Source organism: Cetorhinus maximus, chromosome 14, assembly GCF_964194155.1.
Source record: "Cetorhinus maximus chromosome 14, sCetMax3.hap1.1, whole genome shotgun sequence".
NCBI classification, from domain to species: domain Eukaryota; kingdom Metazoa; phylum Chordata; class Chondrichthyes; order Lamniformes; family Cetorhinidae; genus Cetorhinus; species Cetorhinus maximus.
In genome coordinates, this window is record NC_135892.1 from 56,779,219 (window position 1) to 56,799,944 (window position 20,726).

Below are 20,726 nucleotides of genomic sequence, written 5' to 3' on the forward strand. Positions count from 1 at the left end.
TCCCGCCTTCACATTGAGGATATCCTCCATCATGTTGTGTGGCACTACCACCGTGCTAAATGTGATACGTTTCAAACAGATCTAGCAACTCGAGTGGGCATCCGTGAGGCGCTGCGGGCTATCAAGCAGAAGAATTGTACTCGAACACAATCTGTAACCTTATGGCCCGGCATATCCCTCACTCTACCATTACCATCAAGCCAGGGGATCAGTGAAGAGCGCAGGAGGGCACTCCAGGAGCAGAATGGCATACCTAAAAATGAGGTGTCAACCTGGCGAAGCTATAACACAGGACCACTTGTGTGCAAACAGCATAAGCAGCAAGAGATAGACAGCCAAGCAACCCCACAACCAATGGATCAGACCTGCAGTCCTGCCACATCAAGTCATGAATGGTGGTGGATAATTAAACAACTCACTGGAGGAGGATACTTCCCAAATATCCCCATCCTCAATGATGGAGGAGCCCAGCACATCAGTGCAAAAGGTAAGGCTGAAGCATTCGCAACAATCTTCAGCCAGCAGTGCCAAGTGGATGATTCCTCTTGGCTTCCTCTGGAGCTCCCCAGCATCACAGATGCCAGTCTTCAGCCAATTTGATTCACTCCACGTGATATCAAGAAACAGCTGAAGGCACTGGATGCTGCAAAGGCTATGGGCCCTGACAGTATTCCATCAATAGTACTGAAGACTTGTGCTCCGGAACTTGCTATGCCCCTAGCCAAGCTGTTCCAGTACAGCTACAACACTGGCATCTACCCGGCTATGTGGAAAATTGCCCAGGTATGTCCTGTACACACACAGCAGGACAAATCCAACCTGGCCAATTACCGCCCCATCAGTGTAGTCCCAATGATCAGTAAAGTAATGGAAGGGGTCATCAACAGTGTTACCAAGCGGCACTTACTCAGCAATAACTTGCTCACTGACACCCAAGTTGGATATCGCCAGGGCCATTCAGCTCTTGACCTCATTATAGCCTTGGTTCAAACATGGACAAAAGAGCTGAACTCCTGAGGTGAGGTGAGTGACTGCCCTTGACATCAAGGCTGCATTTGACCGAGTGTGGCATCAAGGAGCCCTAGCAAAACTGGAGTCAATGGGAATCGGGGAAAACTCTCTGCTGGTTGGAGTCATACCTAGCACAAAGGAAGATGGTTGTGGTTGTTGGAGGTCAGTCATCTCAGCTCCAGGACACCATTGCAGGAGTTCCTCAGGGTAATGTCCTAGGCCCAACCATCTTCAGCTGCTTCATCAGTGACCTTCCTTCCATCATAAGGTCAGAAGTGGGGGTGCTTGCTGATGATTGCACAATGTTCAGCACCATTCGTGACGACTCAGATACTGAAGCAGTCCATGTTCAAATGCAGCAGACCTGAACAATATCCAGGCTTGGGCTGACAAGTGGCAAGCAACATTTGCATCACACAAGTGTCGGGCAACTATCAACATCCTGGGGGTTGCCATTGACCAGAAACTGAAGTGGACTAGTCATATAAATACTGTAGCTACAAGAACGGGTTAGAGGCTAGGAACCATGTAACGAGTAACTCACCTCCTGCCTCCCCAAAGCCTGTCCACCATCTGCAAGGCACAAGCCAGGAATGTGATGGAATACTCCCCACTTGCCTGGATGAGTGCAGCTCCAACAACACTCGAAACTTGATACCATCCAGGACAACGCAGCCTGCTTGATTGGCACTACATCCACAAACATTCACTCCTTCCACCACTGCACAGTAGCAGCAGTGTGTATCGTCTACACGATGCACTGCAGGAGTTCAGCAAGGCTTCTTCAACAATATCTTCCAAATCCACGACCACTACCATCTAGAAGGACAAGGGCAGCCTTTAGATGGGAACACCACCTGGAAATTCCCTTCCAAGACACTCACCATCCTGACTTGGAAATATATTGACACCCCTTCACTGTCTCTGGGTCAAAAGCCTGGAACTCCCTTCCTAACAGCACCTGTGGGTGTACCTATACCACATGGACTGCAGCGGTTCAAGAAGGCAGCTCACCACCACCACCTCGAGGGCAACTAGGGTTGGGCAATAAATGCTGGCTCAACCAGTGAAGCTCACATCCTGTGAATGAATTTTTTTTTAAAAAGCAGCAAATGCAATATGCTAAATTGAAAAATACATTTAAATTGCTGTTTCATCTGGAAGGAGTGTTTGGGGTCTTGGAGGCAAAAGGGCAGGTGTTGTATATCCTGTGCTTACATGGAAAGGTGCCTTAGGAAGGGGATGGGATGTTGGGAGTAATTGAGGAGTGGACTTCAGTGTCACTGAGGGAGTGGTCCCTTCAAATTGTTGAAAGGGGAGGAGGGCAAATATGTTTAGCGGTGGCATCATGCTGGAGGTGGTGTAACTGACAGAGGATGACTCATGGAATGGGGGGGGGTGCGGCGGAAAGACGGGAAAGGGTGAGAACAGAAGTACAGGAAATGAGTCAGACATAGATGAGGGCCCTGTCGAGGCTGGTGGGGGGGGTGGGGCATTATTGGTTGAGGAAAAGGGAAGGACATATCAGAAGCGCTGGTGTGGAAGGTTGCATTGTCAGTACAGATGGCGAAACTGAGAGAATGGAATGGAGTCCTTGCAGGAAGCTGCGTGTGAAGAAGTATAGTGAAGGGAGCTGTGGGAGTCATTAGGTTTATAATGAATGTTTGTTGATTGTCTATCTCTCCAGAAATGGAGACAGAGAAGTTGAGGAAGGGAAGAGTTGGGGATGGATCTTGTGAAGGTGAGGAGGGGTGGAAATTGGAAGCAAAGTTGAAGAAGTTTTCCAGTTTGGGGTGAGAACTGGAAATAGCTTTGATACAGTCATCAATGTACTAGAAAAAGAGCTTAGAGATAGGGTTTCTGAGTAGGACTGGAACAAGAAATGTTCCACATATGCCATAAGAAGGCAGGCATAGCTAGGTCCCATGCAGGTGTCCATAGCAACAACTTTTGTTTGGAGGAAGTGAGATGATGAGTTAAAGGAGAAGTTTAATGAGGGAACAAATTCAGCCAGGCAGAGGAGGCTGGTGGTGCATGAAAACTGGTTGGAATTCTGTTCAAGGAAGAAATGGAAAGCACTCAGACCATCCTGGTGGGGAATGGAAGTGTATGGAGATTGGATGCCCATGGTAAAGAGAAGATCGTCAGGGCCAGGAAATTGCAAAATGTTAAAAGTAACTAAGGGCATCAGAAGAGTCACGGATATAGATGGGGAAAGACTGGATGAAGGGAGAAAAAATAGTCAAGATTGGAAATTAGTTCAATGGGCTAGTTACAGACTGCAAGAATAGATCTATCAGGACCGTTTTTGATTTTGGATCTTGGAAGGAGATAGAGTCTGGTTGTTTGGGATTGGGGACCTATGAAGTTGGAAGCATGGAGGGAAGATCTCCAGATGAGATGAGTTCATTGACAGTGCTGGAAACAATGGCTTGATGTTTGGTGCTGAGGTGGCGGTGCCAAGGAGATAAAGTTTACAAAGGACAGGTTGTTCAGATCAAGAGAGGGGAAGGTTAGAGGGTATCATGAATATATGGCCAGAGTGAGTTTGGAAGAAGGAATGGAGTCAGAGTAAAGTGATGGGGAGGCATGTTGCTAGCCGTTTGTTGGAATTTGCAATCCTTATCACCTGAAAGGAAGAGAATAATTTTTTTGCTAAGGTGTCAGATGACCGAAAGATGAAATGAAGAGCAGGACAGCTTTGAACTGGTGAATTGGTGCTGCTGGAAAGCAAGGTCGAGAGTATGCATGTGGCGGAGCATAGCTTTTGCCCTGAACTGGAAAACGGCATCAACTTTGCTCCAATTGCCATTCTTTCCTCACCGTTACATGATCCGACCCTTCCTGTCTCTTCCCTTCCCAAACATCTGTATCCTTTTCTGGGAATGGCCTATCAACAGATGTTCGTTATAAGCCCACTGACTCCCACAGCAACCTGGACTGCACTTCCTCACACTCTGCTTCCTGTAAGGACTCTATTCCATTCTCCCATTTCCTCTGTCTCACTTGCATCTGTGATGATACAACCCTCCACACAAGCACGTCTTCATTTTTCCTCAACTAAGGAATTTCCCCCCCACCATGGTTAACAGGATCATCGACCTTGTCCAACTGGTGGGTGAGGAGATATGAAGTTGGTGACTGGGTGACAAGGCTACATAAACAACCAGATTTAGGCCTCAAAACCTGGAATAAGAAGCTGTGTTTGGCCCGAGCTGGGTGGCAGCTGTGTGGCTTTTTCCGGTTTCAGACTTGGGTTAATGGCCACCATCATCAGGGCCTGATTTAACTGGAAGGTTGGGGGAAGGTGAAGCCCTGTGTGGACTTGGGCGAGGAGAATCCTGAGAGCTGGGGGAGGAAGGGAGGGAGAAATGGTTACAGCACAAAGTGTTGAGTAAAGGTAAATGTGTTTGGTGCTGAAATGGGGGCTTTATTGAGGGGCCTAATTTGTTGAGGTCAGGGCTTTTATTGGGGGGATTTAGCGCTTTTGTGGGGGTTTTATTGAGGTTCGGCCGAGAAGTGAGGAGGGGAAGCAGGCATTAGAGAGAGTGAGGGCAAGGAGGCTGGGCAGTGCTGAGTGGTGGGCCCTGGGGGACTGGGATCAAACAATAAGCCCCATGGTCTCCGAGGAACTGGTGACAGCGCTGAGCCCTTGTCCCCAGAGGGGAAAGAGTGATGCTGACCGCCCCACTCGCTGGAGATGCTAGGAGCAGGAATAGGGGGATCTGCAGATGGAATGGGAGGGAGTGGAGGGCTGGAAGACAGGAGTGCAGCCAGAGCAAAGGGCTGAGGGTGAGGGTGACTCTGGGAAGCATGGGGTAAGGGACGGGTGGGACCTGTAGAAGGTAGAGAAAGTCTGAGGGAGGGTGGAGTGGTCAGCTAGATGTGACCCAGAAGGCTACTGCAGCAAAAAACTGGAAGGGTGAGGGGATGTTTCAGGGGGAATCTGTTTGGTGGGGGAAGGGAGGTTGCTATGGGGCCGGACAAAGGACGGTGATGTAGTAACCTGTGTCCCTGCGACCACATACCTACGTATGATCATGCACAGTGTGCCAGTGTTTCACAGTAGAGCCTGGCCTCCAATAGTCTTAGAACCCCTTGCTGTTGGATCAAGGTCCTGCTTTGCTGAGACGGTGTTGGTTGACATGCAATGACCATGCTAGGTTTAAAAAAAAAAAATCATGCACAGGCATCTTGTACTTGTCAAAATGAAATTTGGAACCATTTTCCATATCTTGGGGGGGGCCTCCTCTTGATGAAGGCAGACATACATGACAAAATTCATCATTGCTTCCATTGACTGAGGAAAAGAGCTTTTGAGGACCAGGATCTTAAACCCGAGACTAAAGTCATGGTTTACTGGGCAGCAGGGATTCCTACACTCCTATGTCTCAGGGACTTGAACAGCTTGCAGCAGGCACCCCAAAGCACTGGAGAGGTACCACTGGTGGTGCCTGAGCAAGCTCTTCCAAATTCAATGGCAAAAAGGCGATTCAACAATAGTGCCCTCTCCCACCCACGTCCAGCATTGAGGTGCTAATCACTCAAAACCAGAACTCCTGCGTAGGATATGTCATTCATATGCCTGACACCAGACTCCTGATGCTACTGCTCTACTCTGAACTTGGTTGTGGATGGAGACTTCCAGGAGGACAATGGAAATGCTTTATGGATGTCCTGAAAGTATCCCTGAAGAGGTCAAACATCCCTGCTGATTCATGGGAGTCCCTGGCTTGTGACCAACCAAAGCGGAGAATGTTCATTTGGGAGAGCACCGAACACATTGAGAGAGTTCACTAAGGACACACAGAAGAGAGGACATGGCATCGGAGAGAGTGTACAAACCTCCAAATAACTCATCTACCCTACCCTTCAAATATGACCTGCCCCGCATGTGGCAGTCTGTAAACCATGGATTGGACTTAGCCGCCATTTCAGAACCTATCAAATTGGAGTGGATGCAAGTCATCCTTGATCCCGAGATGCTGCCTAAGAACATTTGTGCCACAGAAGTGCTAGGCAATGACCACTTCCAACAAGAGAAAATCTAACCATTGTCCCTTGACATTCAGTGGCATTGCCATTGCTGAAGTCCCTACCATCAATGTCCTGGAGGTCACCATCGACCAGAAACATAACTATACCAGACATATAAATACTGTGGCTACTAGAGCTAGTCAGAAGCTGGGAATTCCACGGCAAGTAACTCTCACCTTCTGACTCCCCAAAACCTGTCCGCTCTTCTAAAAGACAGAAGTCAGGAGTGTGATGGAATACTCCACTTGCCTGGATGAGTGCAGCTCCTACACACTCAAGCTCAACACCTTCAGGACAAAGCAGCCTGCTTGATCAGCACTCCATCCACAATCTGAAACATTCACTCCCTCCACCACCAAAGCACAGTGGCAGCAGTGTGTACCATATATTTGATGAACTGCACCAACTTGCCAAGCCTCCTTCGACAGCACCTTGCAAACCCACGACCTCTGCCACCTAGAAGGACAAGGGCAGCAGATGTATGGGAACACCACCACCTCCAAGTTTTCCTCTAAGCCACACACCATCCTGACTTGGAACTATATTGCCGTTCCTTCACTGTCACTGGGTCAAAATCCTGGAACTCTTTCTAATAACACTGTGGATGTACCTGCACCAGATGGATTGCAGTGGCTCAAGAAGGCGACTCACCACTGCCTTCTCAAGGGCAATTGGGAATGGGCAACAAATCCTCTTTGCCAGCAATGATATCACAGAAAATACTTTTTAAAAACTCCATTGTTAGCCTTGCATGAATGGCAGCTTGCCATCACCTCCCCATTAATTTCAAGAAATTGCTGTTATAAATTTTTTAAAAAATATTCCATTTGTCTTTTTTATCTCTCCTAATCCATGCCTTTTGTCTTTCGATTGATTTTCATGTTAAACTGCCAGTATAATCTGGTTACTCAAGCATTTTGGAAGGATACAGGGCAGAACTTTCAACTTTGGCAGGAACATAAAATGAGAAATGTCAGATTGACTACCCATTGTGCATCCCATCCGCTTTTTCTTTTCATAGGATAGTTAAGTAATTATTACATGTTTTTATTTTATTTAAAACTATATTTTGAACTTTAGAAGCTTCAGTTGGTGAGAACAATCGTTCTTTATTCCAAAAAATATTTTGAATAATAAATTTGTAAGTTTTACTTCAGGACTGGTTATTTTCATGAATCTTTAGTAGTTTTGTATTGGCAGTCTTCTAGCTGCTTTTCATTTAAAAAAAAATTGTATGTTTTCTATTTCAGTTCTGATTTGCTCCTGTTAAAACCTATCCACTAAGTATGGTGACAGAAATGTAAATGAGAAATGTCTACTATATTGATGGCTGTATGGCTATATATTACGAGTGCTTTTTGTCTTCTAAACAGAATATTTAACCTTCATTTTCCTATCACTTGTTTTTCAGCAACCCTAAAGCAGTAAATCAAAGGCTGAACAAGCAAGTAAACAATGATATGTCACTCCGAATTCAAAATTTATCCAGTTTGGTGCATCATATTAAATTGTATTATCAGGTAAGTGATCAGATAAACAAATCATTTGCTTCCATATAAAAGTATCTTTGGGACTCCTTGCATTGTAAGTGTTTCTGCCATTTCAGCAATAATGTATGTATTTGGAACCATACAAACCCCATATTTGGTTTTTGAACTCGTACAATTATCTTTTAAATCATCTCTGCTTCTATCTCTACTTGGGGTAAAACATTCTGGGAAAAGAAAATTGGGAGAGTGTAAAACAGCCTGTTGATTTGCTATCACATGTTTTGTGCTATTGGTTGGTCAAAGTCAACTGGTTGAATAGGCAGCTTTAAAGATTTGGTAAATTCGTCATAATGATTTGAAAAACTGTTGGACTAATCCAGGTTAAGACGGTTTACCCATCTAATTTTGAGGGCTCAACTTGCACTAATAAGGAAATATTTGGGGAGGATACATAGGTGTAATAACAAACCTTTTGAAAGACAAGGAACTTTTAAATTATTTCTTGAGAAATTCAAAGCAAAGTGAAGCCAAAATGGATAAAAGCATGTTCATAGAAAAAGTAACTTAGGTATTTCAATATTGTAAAATATTAAATTCTTGAGGCAGTTAGGACAAGTGTAAAACACAATTGAGGATACTAAAGCTAGGATTAGAAATGCTAAGTTAGAAAAAGGGGTAATGGACAATAGCAGTTACATTTGTTACGTTCTTTGATTTCTACTATAACAGCCATTTGTATGGGGTGCTTCTCGGCAATCATAGCTCTAGGGCTGTATCCTGGATCTCTTTGACAGAACTGGGGTTTGTTTAAAGATCGTGGGGGCCTGGAATTTCACAGCATTGGGGAGATAAATGGCTCACTGGTGAGTACTGTTAAATCGGATCCATCTGGATGAAATGCTGCCGTTGATTAATCACATTGGCTTCAACCTGTACAGGACTGAAAAGAACACTAACAATGTAAGTATTGATCCACTCTGTAGCTCTAGTCAATTTCGGCAAGGTATCGCTATTCTTTTGAAGGCTAGGTGATGGAGACTGTCTCTGAAGGATGTACTCTACAGTCTTGGGCTGCCTCACTGTCAGATCGCCCCAAGCATCTTACCTTACTGGCGGCTGGAGAAACAGAGTTTGAAACAGAGACTTTTAATCTGCTGGGATTTGCTGCGTAGGAATTAATCAGTTTTCAATCATATAACTTACTGGTCTTTAAAGTTATATTAAAATTAATAGGAAAATTGTTTCACTAAAATCATTCTTATTTCTACAACTGTCAAACTGAGAATTAAACTTCATTACTGTAACTTTGATTCATCAGCATTCCTAGGGGATCCATCCACAGGCACCAGTCTTGTCTTCATTTAGATGTCTAGACACCAGCAACAGCTGTTTCCATATGGCCATAGAAAATATAAATTTATTGAAAATACACACCTCAATGCATGCACCTGGTGCATCAGTTCATTGCTGATTTAGCCCAGCCCAAGTAAACTTTCTGATCTGACTTTAAATCTAGTTTTTTCTCACGTTGTTGCCTCTATTCCCTGTGCATTTCAAAGCATAGCTATTTTGATCAAGCGTTTAACCACGCCAATGTAGCTTACTTTTCCAGTGTCCAATTGTGTCTGTTTTGGCTGCCGCTCTGGACCTGAATCAGTCACATTTTTCCCCTTTTCTATCCCTTTTCCCTCTACTTTTTAACTCTTGCGTCATTATACCCTCTTTTCTCCACTCTCTGGTACACTACCCTGACAAACCCCAATTCTTTTTCATCATCTTTCCTACTTTGCCACTGCTGTCTCAGGCTTGACTCTCTAGTAATTAATCCTACAGCTTCCCTCCGTGCCTCTCCTAGAATCCTCCAAGAGACTCAAGGACTCATCACTGCCTCCTACAAGCAATTGTTCCAACCTACACTCTCCCTGCCCTGTAAGCCTGCCAGAGGCTAATCTTGAAAACCTCCTTCATGTACCTCTCATTGCTCCCAGCTCTGAACCTGTGGACTCCACCAATGGACAGGCTATCATTGCTGATCTCTCTACCTCCTTCCAGGATGTATATTCACTTTTGACCAGGTTCCTTGCCATCATAAGCTTATTGTGGATGATCGCATTGACATCCATGACATTCAATGGCATTACCATCGCTGAATCCCCCATTATCAACATCCTGGGGATTACCATTGACCAGCACTGAACTGGACTAGCCATATAAATACTGTGGCTACAAGAGCAGGTCAGAGGCTAGGAATCATGTGACGAGTAACTCACCACCTGACTCCCTAAAGCCTGTCCACCATCTACAAGATACAAGTCAGGCCTATGATGGAATACTCTCCACTTGCCTCGATGAGTGTAGCTCCAACAACACTCAAGGACCTTGAGACTGTCCAGGACAAAGCAGCCTGCTTGATTGGCACCCCATCCACTAACATTCACTCCCTCCACCACTGATGCGATAGTGGTAGCAGTGTGTATCATCTGCAAGATGCACTGCAGGAACTTTCCAAACCTCCTTAGCAACTTCCACATCCACGACCATCTAGAAGGACAAGGGCAGCAGATACATTGGATCACCACCACCTGGAAGCTCCCCTCCAAGCCACTCACCATCCTGACTTGGAAATATATTGCTGTTCCTTCACTGTGTCGCTGGGTCAAAATCTTGGAACCCTCCCCCCCCCACCCCGATCAGCACTGTGGGTGTACCTACACCACATGGACCGCAAAGGCTCAAGAAGGCACTGCTACCACCTCAAGGGCTGTTAGGGATGGGCAACAAATGCTGGCTTAGCCAGCAATGCCCACATCCCATGAATGAATAAAAAAATCATGGCCTTGCAGAAGGCATGGCTGAGGGACAATGACAAATTTCCCCTTGCTGGAGCCGCCCCGTGGAGCTATACTTTCCACACTATTTCCACTCAAACTGCCATGGTAGTGGTGAAGCCCTTATGCCATTGAAGCCTTTGTCTGTCTCCCTACTCCTTTGGCAACTTCGTCTCCTTTGAGGATCTTACCATCTCTCTCACCTTTTTAAAATTGTTTTATGTTGGCCACCTTCATATTGCACTAAGTGTCTCCCAGATATCTTCTCTGCTTTCTTCCCTCGGCTTCTGCACTGAGGGACTTTTCAATCTTTGAACAGAAATTTTGTCCAACTAAAGATTGGAAAGACTGAGCAATTGTCTTTGGTTCCCTGCCACAAACTCCATTTCCTGGCCACCGTTTCCACCCCTGGCAACTGAACCACACCATTCATAACATTGGTGTTACATTTGATCCAGGGATGAATTTCCAACTTGGTATCTGATCTGCCACATAGGCTGCTTGCTTCCACCTCTAACGTTGCCTGACCCAGACTCTGCCTCAGCTCATCTGCTGCTGAAAGCTTTGTCTATGCCTTTGTTAACCTCCAGACTTAACTATTCCAAGTGGCCAGCCTTCCATTTTCCTTTCTACCTAAACTTGTGCTCACCCAAATTCTGCTGCCCATATCTTAAATCATGCCAAGTCTCATTCACCTATCAGCCCAGTGCTAGCTGATGTACACTGGCTTACTGTCTGACTACACCTCAGTTTCAAAATCCTCATCCTTGTTTCCAAATTCCTCTATGATCCTGCCTCTTCCTTTCTCTCCAAGCACCTCCAGCCCTACAAACCTTCAAGATCTCTACACTACCCTAATACTGCCTTGTTGTGCATCCCTGATTTTAATTGCTGCACCAAAGGCAGCTAAGCTTTTAGCTGCATTGGCCCTAAATCTCTCTGCGCCTCTCTTAAATTTTACGATGCTCCTTGAAACCTACCCCTTTAATTAAGCTTAATGGCCAACTTCTGTGCTGTATCCATTCTATGATTCTGTATGTTTCTTATTGTGGCTCGATGTAAATTATGTTTTTATTGATGCTGTTGTGTTTTTGTAATGATGTAAAGGCACCAATCACTCAAAGGATTGTGTTAACATGTTGTGGGTTCATATTTATTTGAACTAGGCAAATAAAAACATATCCATAGAAAGTTTGAAGACATCAACAGTAGAGCTGTGAGTGCTGTGTTCTGCTCATAGGCAAAAGTGAAACTAAGACTGGATCACAGGACACACTTCCTTTTAGTGATAGCATGCTGCTAACCCTTAAAGGCATATTACAGCATCCCCTTTTTTAAAATACTTTTCTCCTCTTCTAAAGAAGTAGAACCATTTGCAACACGTTTACTTACCATTACATAAGTGAATAGGACTGGTGAATCTATGAGCCTGTAAAGCAGAGAAGGAGGTGATGGTGTAGTGGCATTGTCGCTGGACGGGTAATCCTCTGGGGACCCTGGGTTCAAATCCCACCATGGTGGAATTTGAATTCAATAAAAATCTGGAATTAAAAGCCTAATGATGACCATGAAACCATTGTCGGTTGTTGTAAAAACCCATCTGGTTCACTAATGTCCTTTAGGGAAGGGAATATGCTGTCCTTACCTGGTCTGGCCTACATGTGACTCCAGACCCACAAACAATGGCCAAGTGCTGGAAGACAGGATTAGTGTAGATAGGGGTTTGATGACTGGTGTGGACACGATGGGTAGAAGCGCCTCATTCTGTGCTGTAAACTCTATGACACAATGTGGTTGACTCTTAGTACCCTCTGAAATGCCCTAGCCAACCACTCAGTTGTATAAAACCGCTACAATGCCTCAAGAAAGGAATGAAACCGGACGGACCACCTGGCAGGAAACGACAATGGAAACCTCAGCCCTGTTGACCCTGCAAATGCCTCCTTACTAACATCTGGAGGCTAGTGCCAAAATTGGGAGAGCTGTCTCAGACTAGCGAGACTCAACAGCCTGACGTAGTCATCCTTACGGAATTATATCTTACAAATAATGTCCCAGGCGCCACCATCACCATCTCTGGGTATGTCCTGTCCCACCGGCAGGACAGACCAAGCAGAGGCAGCACAGTGGTATACAATTGGGAGGGAGTTGCCCTGGGAGTCTTCAACATTGACTCCAGACCCCATGAAGCCTCATGGCATCAGGTCAAACATGGGCACAGAAAATTACCTGCTGAATACCACATACCACACCCCCCGACCAGCTGATGAATCAGTGCTCCTCCATGTTGAACACCACTTGGAGGAAGCGCTGAGGATAGCAAGGGCACAGAATGTACTCTGGGTGGGGGAATTCAATGTTCATCACCAAGACCGAGCTGGCCAAGTCCTAAAGGACATCGCTGCTAGACTGGGTCTATGACAGGTGGTAAGGGAATCAACAAGAGGGAAAAACATATCTGACCTCATTCTCACCAACCTGCCTGTGGCAGATGCATCTGTCCATGACAGTATCGGTAGGAGTGACCACCACACAGCAGTTGTGGAGATGAAGTCCTGCCTTCACATTAAGGATACCCTCCACTGTGCTGTGTGGCACCACCACTGTGCCAAATGGGACAGATTTTGAACAGATCTAGCAGCTCGGGACTGGGCATCCACGAGGTGCTGTGGGCCATCAGCAGCAGCAGAATTGTACTCAAACACAATCTGTAACTTCATGGCCCGGCATATCCCCCACTGTACCATTACCATCAAGACGGGGTCAACACTGGCTACATGAGGAGTGCAGGAGGGCATGCCAGGAGCAGCACCAGGCATAATTAAAAATGAGGTATCAACCTAGTGAAGCTATAACAGGACTAATTGCGTACCAAAAAGCATAAGCAGCAAGTGTTAGATAGAGCTAAGCGATCCCACAATCAACGGAGCAAATCTAAGCTCTGCAGTCCTGCCACATCCAGCTGTGAATCGTGGTGGGCAATGAAACAACTCACTGGAGGAGGAGGGTCCACAAATATCCCCTTCCTCAATGATGGAGGAACCCAGCACATCAGCGCAAAAGATATGGCTGAAGTATTTGCTACAATCTTCAGCCAGAAGTGCCGAGTGAATGATCCATTTCGGCCTTCTCCAGAGGTCCCCAGCGTCACAGATGCCAGTCTTCAGCCAATTTGATTCACTCCACGTGATATCAAGAAATGGCTGAAGGCACTGGACAGTGCGCTGACAATATTCCAGCGATAGTAACGAAGACTTGTGCTTCAGAACTTGGTGCACCCCAGCCAAGCTGTTCGAGCACAGCTACAATATCGGCATCTACCCGGCTATGTGGAAAATTGCCAAAGTATGTTCCGTACACAAAAAGCAGGACAAATCCAACCCGGCCAATTACTGCCCCATTAGTATAATCTCGATCATTAGTAAAGTAATCAACGGGGTTTTCAACAGTGCTATCAAGTGGCACTTGCTTAGCAATAACCTGTTCACTGACTCCCAGTTTGGGTTCCGCCAGGGCCACTCAGCTCCTGACCTCGTTACAGCCTTGGTCCAAACATGGACAATAGGGCTGAATTTGTGAGGTGAGAGTGACTGCTCTTGACACCAAGACTGCATTTGATCAAGTGTGGCATCAAGGAGCCCTCGCAAAACTGGAGTCAATGGGAATTGAGGGGAAATCTCTCCACTGGTTGGAGCCATACCAAGCACAAAGGAAGATGGTTCTGGTTGTTGGACGTCAGTCATCTTGGCTCCAGGTTATCACTGGAAGAGTTCATCAGGTAAGTGTCCTCGGCCTAACCATCTTCAGCTGCGTCATCAATGTCCTTCCTTCCATCATAAGGCCAGAAGTGGGGATGTTCACTGATGATTGCACAATGTTCACCATTCGCGACGACTCAGACACTGAAGCAGCCCATGTGCAAATGCAACAAGGCCTGGACAATATCCAGGCTTGCGCTGACAAGTGGCAAGTAACATTTGCGCCACACAAGCGCCAGGCAATGACCATCTCCAACAAGAGGGAATCTAGCCATCGCCCAATGACATTCAATGGCATTACCATCACTGAATCCCCCACTAACAACATCCTGGGCGTTACCATTGACCAGAAACTGAACTGGACTAGCCATATAAATACTGTGGCTACAAGAGCAGGTCAGAGGCTAGGAATCCTGTGACGAGTATCTCACCTCTTGACTCCAAAGCCTGTCCACCATCTACAAAGCATATGTCAAGAGTGTGATGGAATCTCCCCACTTGCCTGGATGAATGCAGCTCCCACAACACTCAAGAAGCTTGACACCCTCCAAGACAAAGCAGCCCTCTTGATTGGCATCATACTGACAAACATTCACTCCCTCCACCACCACAGTAGCAGCAGTGTATACTTTCTACAAGATGCACTGCAGGAATTTGCCAAGGCTCCTTCGACAGCACCTTCCAAACCCACGACCCCTGCCATCTAGAAGGACAAAGGCAGCAGACACATGGGAACACTGCCACCTGGAAGTTCCCCTCCAAGCCACTCACCGTCCTGACTTGGAAATATATTGCTGCCCCTTCACTGTTTCTGAGTCAAAACCCTGGAACTCCCTTCCTAGCAACACTGCAGTGTACCCTGACTTGTTAACGATCATAGAGCAATCAGGAAAAACAAAGTGCTTTTTTTTCATTCATTGTCACATCACTGGAAATGTAGAAAATTTATCTACATTGTCTTTTGTTTATTTCATGCTTACGTTATATATTGGGGCCAATAATCTTGGGTTCTGAGCACTTCTGATATTACATACATTTAAATTGAAAAAATTGTTTTGATAATTTTTGATTTCTGTAGTATCCAGAAATGCATCCACATAAAATGGGGTGTTCCTGTAAATGGATACCTTGTATTAGTTTTCAGTATAGCATTGTTGAATCTTCCATCACTTAGGCCAATTGGTTCCACCCCTGTAACATTGATTGATTCCACCTCTGCCTCAGCTCACCAGCTGCTGAAGTCCTCAACTATGCCTTTGTTTCTTCTAGACTTGACTACTCCGTTGTCATTCTAGTCATCCTATTTTCTACTGTCTACAAACATATGGTCATCCAGAATACTCTTGCCCATGTCCCAGGGTGCATAAAGTCCCAATCATACATCATCCCTGTGCATGCTGACCAACTTTGGCTCCAGCTTAAGCAATGCCTTAATTTTACAATACCCATCTGTTGTTTTCAAATTCCCCCATGGCCTCACCTCTCCTATCTCTGATCATCTTCAAACTTAAAACCTTCAAGTATCTACACTGCTCTAATTCTGGCCCCTTGACTAATCGTTTCACCATTGACTGTGCCTTCAATTGCCAAGGCCCTGAGTCCTGGAATTATCTCCCTAAATCTCTGTCCTTCTACCTCTCTTTTGTCTTGTAAATTCACGCTTTTGAATATACTCTTTGACTAAACATTTGCTCATCTGGCCTAATATCTCCTGTGGCTCCATGTCAGATTTTTATTTGAGAACATTCCTGTGAAGCACCTTGGCACATTTTACTACAAAAAGCTTATATATAATTACAAGTTGTTATTGTTTACGATAGGTACGTAACTGAAAGTTTCTACATTAGAAGTAAATGTAAAAATGGTTTAGCCAAGAATGTGCTTATGGCTGTTAGTGCCATGGCCATGTACCTCAATACCCCGAGAACTGTGGGGGACTGTATGTGAACCACTGGTTTAAGTATTCAATAGTTTATTGAGGTACAAGTTAGTTTCTATGGATTGACAAGTATTGGCACATCCCATTACTTAAGAAAGGGAAGAAATTGGATTCTGTAAATTCAACTTTGTAGAAACTGCTCGAAACAGATGTGAATTTGGCAGCATTGTTGTACTGCTTGCTCAAAGCCAGCCAGGCATTTGGAGACCAATGCCATTTTCAGGTTCAGGACCCATTTGAATGCAAGCTAAGCATTCTATTGCACCTCACTACTTGTGAGGGTGGCAAACTGGCTGCTTCCCAAGCCGAGCTGCTCAACAGGACAGGCCTTGTGAAGGGTGGTCCCAATCTCAATACAGCACCGGTTGGCAGTGTTCCTGCTCTTCCTGACCCCACAAATGTTTCTGGACCTTTTCTTTAGTGAGAGACCATAAGTGGCCCTTTCAGGGACAGCTGCTCAGGTTGCTTGTTGCCAAGCTTATAAATGGGCAGAGGTTGCCAAGTGTGCAATCCAACCATTAGTACCTGAAAAATGTGTGTGGGGTCTTACAACTTCTTTAAGCCCAAAATATGCAGGAATACTGCTGCTTGATGTACAGTCCCATCTGAAAATTGAATCCGACAGCCCCTTACATGTCAGTGAGATGGTTGAGGTACCAATCACCACCCCTGGCCCCCTCCCCCCACAACTCCCGATTTTTCAACAGCTGGTTACCTGTTTTTGAAGAAAGAAACCAGTAACTGTTATTGAATATTGTTTCTATTTTAGTGCTTTCATTGAAAATTTTGTTTAATGCTTTCAGCATTCCTCAAAGGCCTGGGCTTGACTGTGATTGTTTTACCCTGGGCCGTAATTCTCTTAGCTGATTTTTAATCATGTCAGAGATGCACTTTATAGGTAGGATGCATCAGTACTGTTCAAGTAACTGTGGTGATTAAATATTTGGCACGAGGTTTTCTCATCAGTTCAAATTATTTGAAAAAGCCTGGAAAAGTTTCAAAAGTTTTAGTAAGGTAAAGTTTATATTGAGTATTTTTAAAAGAGTGGTGGTGTTTTTGAGTGCCCAGCAGCCTTAAGAAGGTGGTAAATGGGGTGGGCTGGTTGCCATTGTACCAGAAAATTAGCAGATTTTACTATCAGATTTCCTATGCAATTGCTAAGCTTGAGTTGGAGTTACTTTAATACAATAGGAACGTTATGGCAAGTAACTTTCAATATATTGGATGAGTAGGTAAATTGGACCTCAAGCAGTCCATGTCCAAATGCAGCCAGACTTGGATAATATCCAGGCTTGGGCTGACAAGTGGCAATTAACATATGTGCCACACCAGTACCAGGCAATGACCGTCTCCAACAAGAACAAATTCTAACCATTGCCCCTTGACATTCAGTGGCATTACCATTGCTGAATCCCCCCATTATCAACATCCTGGGTGTTACCACTGGCTAGAAACTGAACTGGACTAGCCATAGAAATACTGTGGATACAAGAGCAGGTCAGAGGCTAGGAATCCTATGGTGAGTAACTCTACCTGATTCCCCAAAGCCTGTCCACCATCTACAAGGCACAAGTCAGGAGTGTGATGGCATACTCTCCACTTGACTGGATGAGAGTAGCACCAACAACACTCAAGAAACTTGACATCATCAGGACAAAGCAGCCACTTAATTGGCACCCCATCCACAAATATTCACTCCCTCCTCCACCAACGCACAGTGGTAACAGTGAGTACCATTTACAAGATGCACTACAGAAACTCACCAAGGCTCCTTAGACAGCACCTTCCAAATCCATGACTGCCACCATGTAGAAAGACAAGGGCAGCAGACACATGGGAACACCACCACCTGGAAGTTCCCCTCCAAGCCACTCACTATCCTGACTTGGAAATATATCGCCGTCCCTTCACTGTTGCTGGGTCAAAATCCTGGAATTCCCTCCCTAACAACACTGAGTGTATCTATACCACAGGGACTGCAGCGGTTCAAGCAGGCAGCTCACCACCACCTTCTCGAGGGCAATTAGGGATGGGTAATAAATGCTGGCCGAACCAGAGAAGCCCACATCTGGTAAATGAATATCTTTTTAAAAAACTGTGATATGGTATTCTGAATTTTTAGTTCATAGCTATAAATATTTATAAAATAGATATCCTGTGGTATTTTAGACAGGCGGGGAAGAAAACCTGTTTCATCTGTAAGTAATTGAGGATTTTCCTAATGGTGGCAGGGTTGTAAGGTACAGTGGCAGGATGAATGTGGCATGCCATTGATCCATGGCATTTCCCCTGAAGAATTAATAAATAAACAGTAATAAATTGAAGGTGATTGTATAATAATGAACAGCTAATTGAAAGTTGATCACTTTGCTTGCTCGCTCTTTGGCCACTGCCTCCCCCCCTTCACTCTTTGACTCCCATGTCTTCAGGACAAATGTTAAACATATGATTCCATGGTTAAGTTTAGTACCTCTTTTTATGTATCATACCAGTTCCATCACTGTATATCTTACAGCTTTTGTGAAACCATTTGAGCAGAATTTTCTGAGAAATCTGGTATGCTTCCTTCCATTGGATAAATAGGACAGCATGAGGATTGTTTATATACCAATGAGATTTATATGCTCTCTTGGTTCTTGATCAGATTGTGTGAATCATTAGACGTAACCCTGAATTGTTGATTCCTGAGGATTGCCTTTTTAGTAGTATTTATTTAAATTCATTTGGTAGCAGTAAGTAGGTATGCAGGACTTATCAACTGCATTTGTTGGAAGACAGTAATTTGATAGCTTTTAACTAATTGTCCACATCTTTGAATTCCAATTCTGATCTTAATAAATTGTGTGCCAGTTAGACACCATGGTAATACTTTTTCCTGAGTTGGAGGATTTTGAGTTCAAACCCTGTTCCAAACTTGGACATCTAATTCTTTGATGAAGCACCTGAGGCTGATTGTCCCCATGGAACCATACCCTGGCATGATGTCCATATCTTCAGGGAATAAAAAGGAGGGGTGAAAAATTTCAGTGAAACATGCTTCAGCCAGTTGTTTATTTTTGAAGGGCAGTTGCTATTATGCAGGCAAATATGGCATATGCAGAAGTCCACAAACTGCAGAAAGATAATTGATCGGTTTATCTGTTTTTGGTGGTCAAAGCATAAGTGTTGGGCAAGATATCAGAAGAACCTCCCTGGTCTACACCAGAACAGGTATACAGGGTTTTGGTTTAGCATCTCATCTGAATAATGGCATCTGGCATCTCTGACAATGCAACACCTCTTCAGTATTGCACTGAAATGTCAGCCTAGTTTGTGCTCAGATGCATTATGGGCTCTGACTCAGGTGTGAATGCTACCACTGAGCTAACCTGCTACACGTCATTAAGCAAGGGAAAACATTTTGAAACAAAATCTCTTGAATTGTCTTGTCGGAGCTTGGATGACTTTATTTCACACTCATGGCTTATTTAATAAAAGACAGCTGCAGATGAAGGTTCATAAAGATCACTTTTGTACTGATGTTGGCCTCTTCTCTGGATAAGCTTGGCGGGTTCCATTTGTAAACTGTCACATGATTTCGAGTTGACAGGCACCTGTGGCACTTGCTTTGGGATAATAGGTTTCATTAACATTAAGTGCTTCGTATACAGCATTTGAATTTGCGGTTTGAAAATAACTATTTTATTAGTAGAATTAATGCCATATCCAATTAACCTATGCTACAACATGTGCAAATATTCCAGGGACATTCCAAGTGCAATAAATATTAGTACTCAAAATAACGGTGTTGATATTTTTGTATTGTAGGTAAAGGTCAAGGGTGTTTTTTTAAAAAATCAGCATAGGTAGATTTGTTTTATTTCTTGTAAAAGAATTCCTGATCAAATTTGAGAATTCACACAACTAATTCTAAGTCTGATCTATAACATGAAAACAGATGGATAGGCTTAAAAGAAAAATAAGTGGCACATTATTTCTTAAATTGACATAGGATAACAGGAAAGGCTTGAGTTCTGCTGTAATCTGTTTAGTACTGGGAGGTTTGCAGTGTTTTTTTTAATAGCACTTCCTAATCAGCTACATTTTAATCTTCAATTCAATCTTTGGAATCATTATTTTATAGATACTTAAATGGCAGAACCTGGAGAGCATTTGTGGGGCCTGTGATTTCTGAGCATACCTATATTCACGAACTCAGAATGAAAGGAACAGTGATATCGATGGAAAGTGGGATTCTGTCTACTATTCCATTGTTTTAAAGATTGATCCTAAGAGGCTTACTCTGATTTCTATGCAGATGGTGAAAATTGAAAGAAGCATTTTTTTTATTTTTACAAACTGAGGCAGTTTTTTTCCCGTACTTAGGATATGCTTTCCCGGAGGATATAATCCTTGGTTTTTTATAAAAAAGAGCATAATTTTAACCTCAATGTAGGTGGGATTGGGCTGTCTTGGAAGTGAAGTCACAGGACAAAGAGTCAACGTGGGGTGAGTTTCTTTTGGTAGGTTTTTAATTTAATCTAAATTGATCAAGTATAAAGACCTGTGAGCCAAAACCCATAGGCATTAATTAGGTAAGCAAGTTGGTGAGCTTTAAAGGTTTTTTCTCTCTAAATGGGGGCAGTAGTTTAAACTGGTACAGGGAGGTATAAGTATTGTATTA

General features: G+C 44.2%; 1 protein-coding gene across 15 annotated transcripts in view; it reads left to right on the forward strand.

Moving 5' to 3' along the window:
- The window catches only part of ccdc88ab (coiled-coil and HOOK domain protein 88ab), a 350,607-nt gene that overhangs the window by 6,969 nt on the left and 322,912 nt on the right, over window positions 1-20,726 (forward strand). For all 15 annotated transcript variants that reach the window (XM_078556951.1, XM_078556946.1, XM_078556945.1 and 12 more), the window contains one exon: window positions 7,460-7,568. In XM_078556951.1, the coding sequence (XP_078413077.1) occupies window positions 7,460-7,568 (109 nt within the window). The remainder of the gene's footprint in view (window positions 1-7,459; window positions 7,569-20,726) is intronic.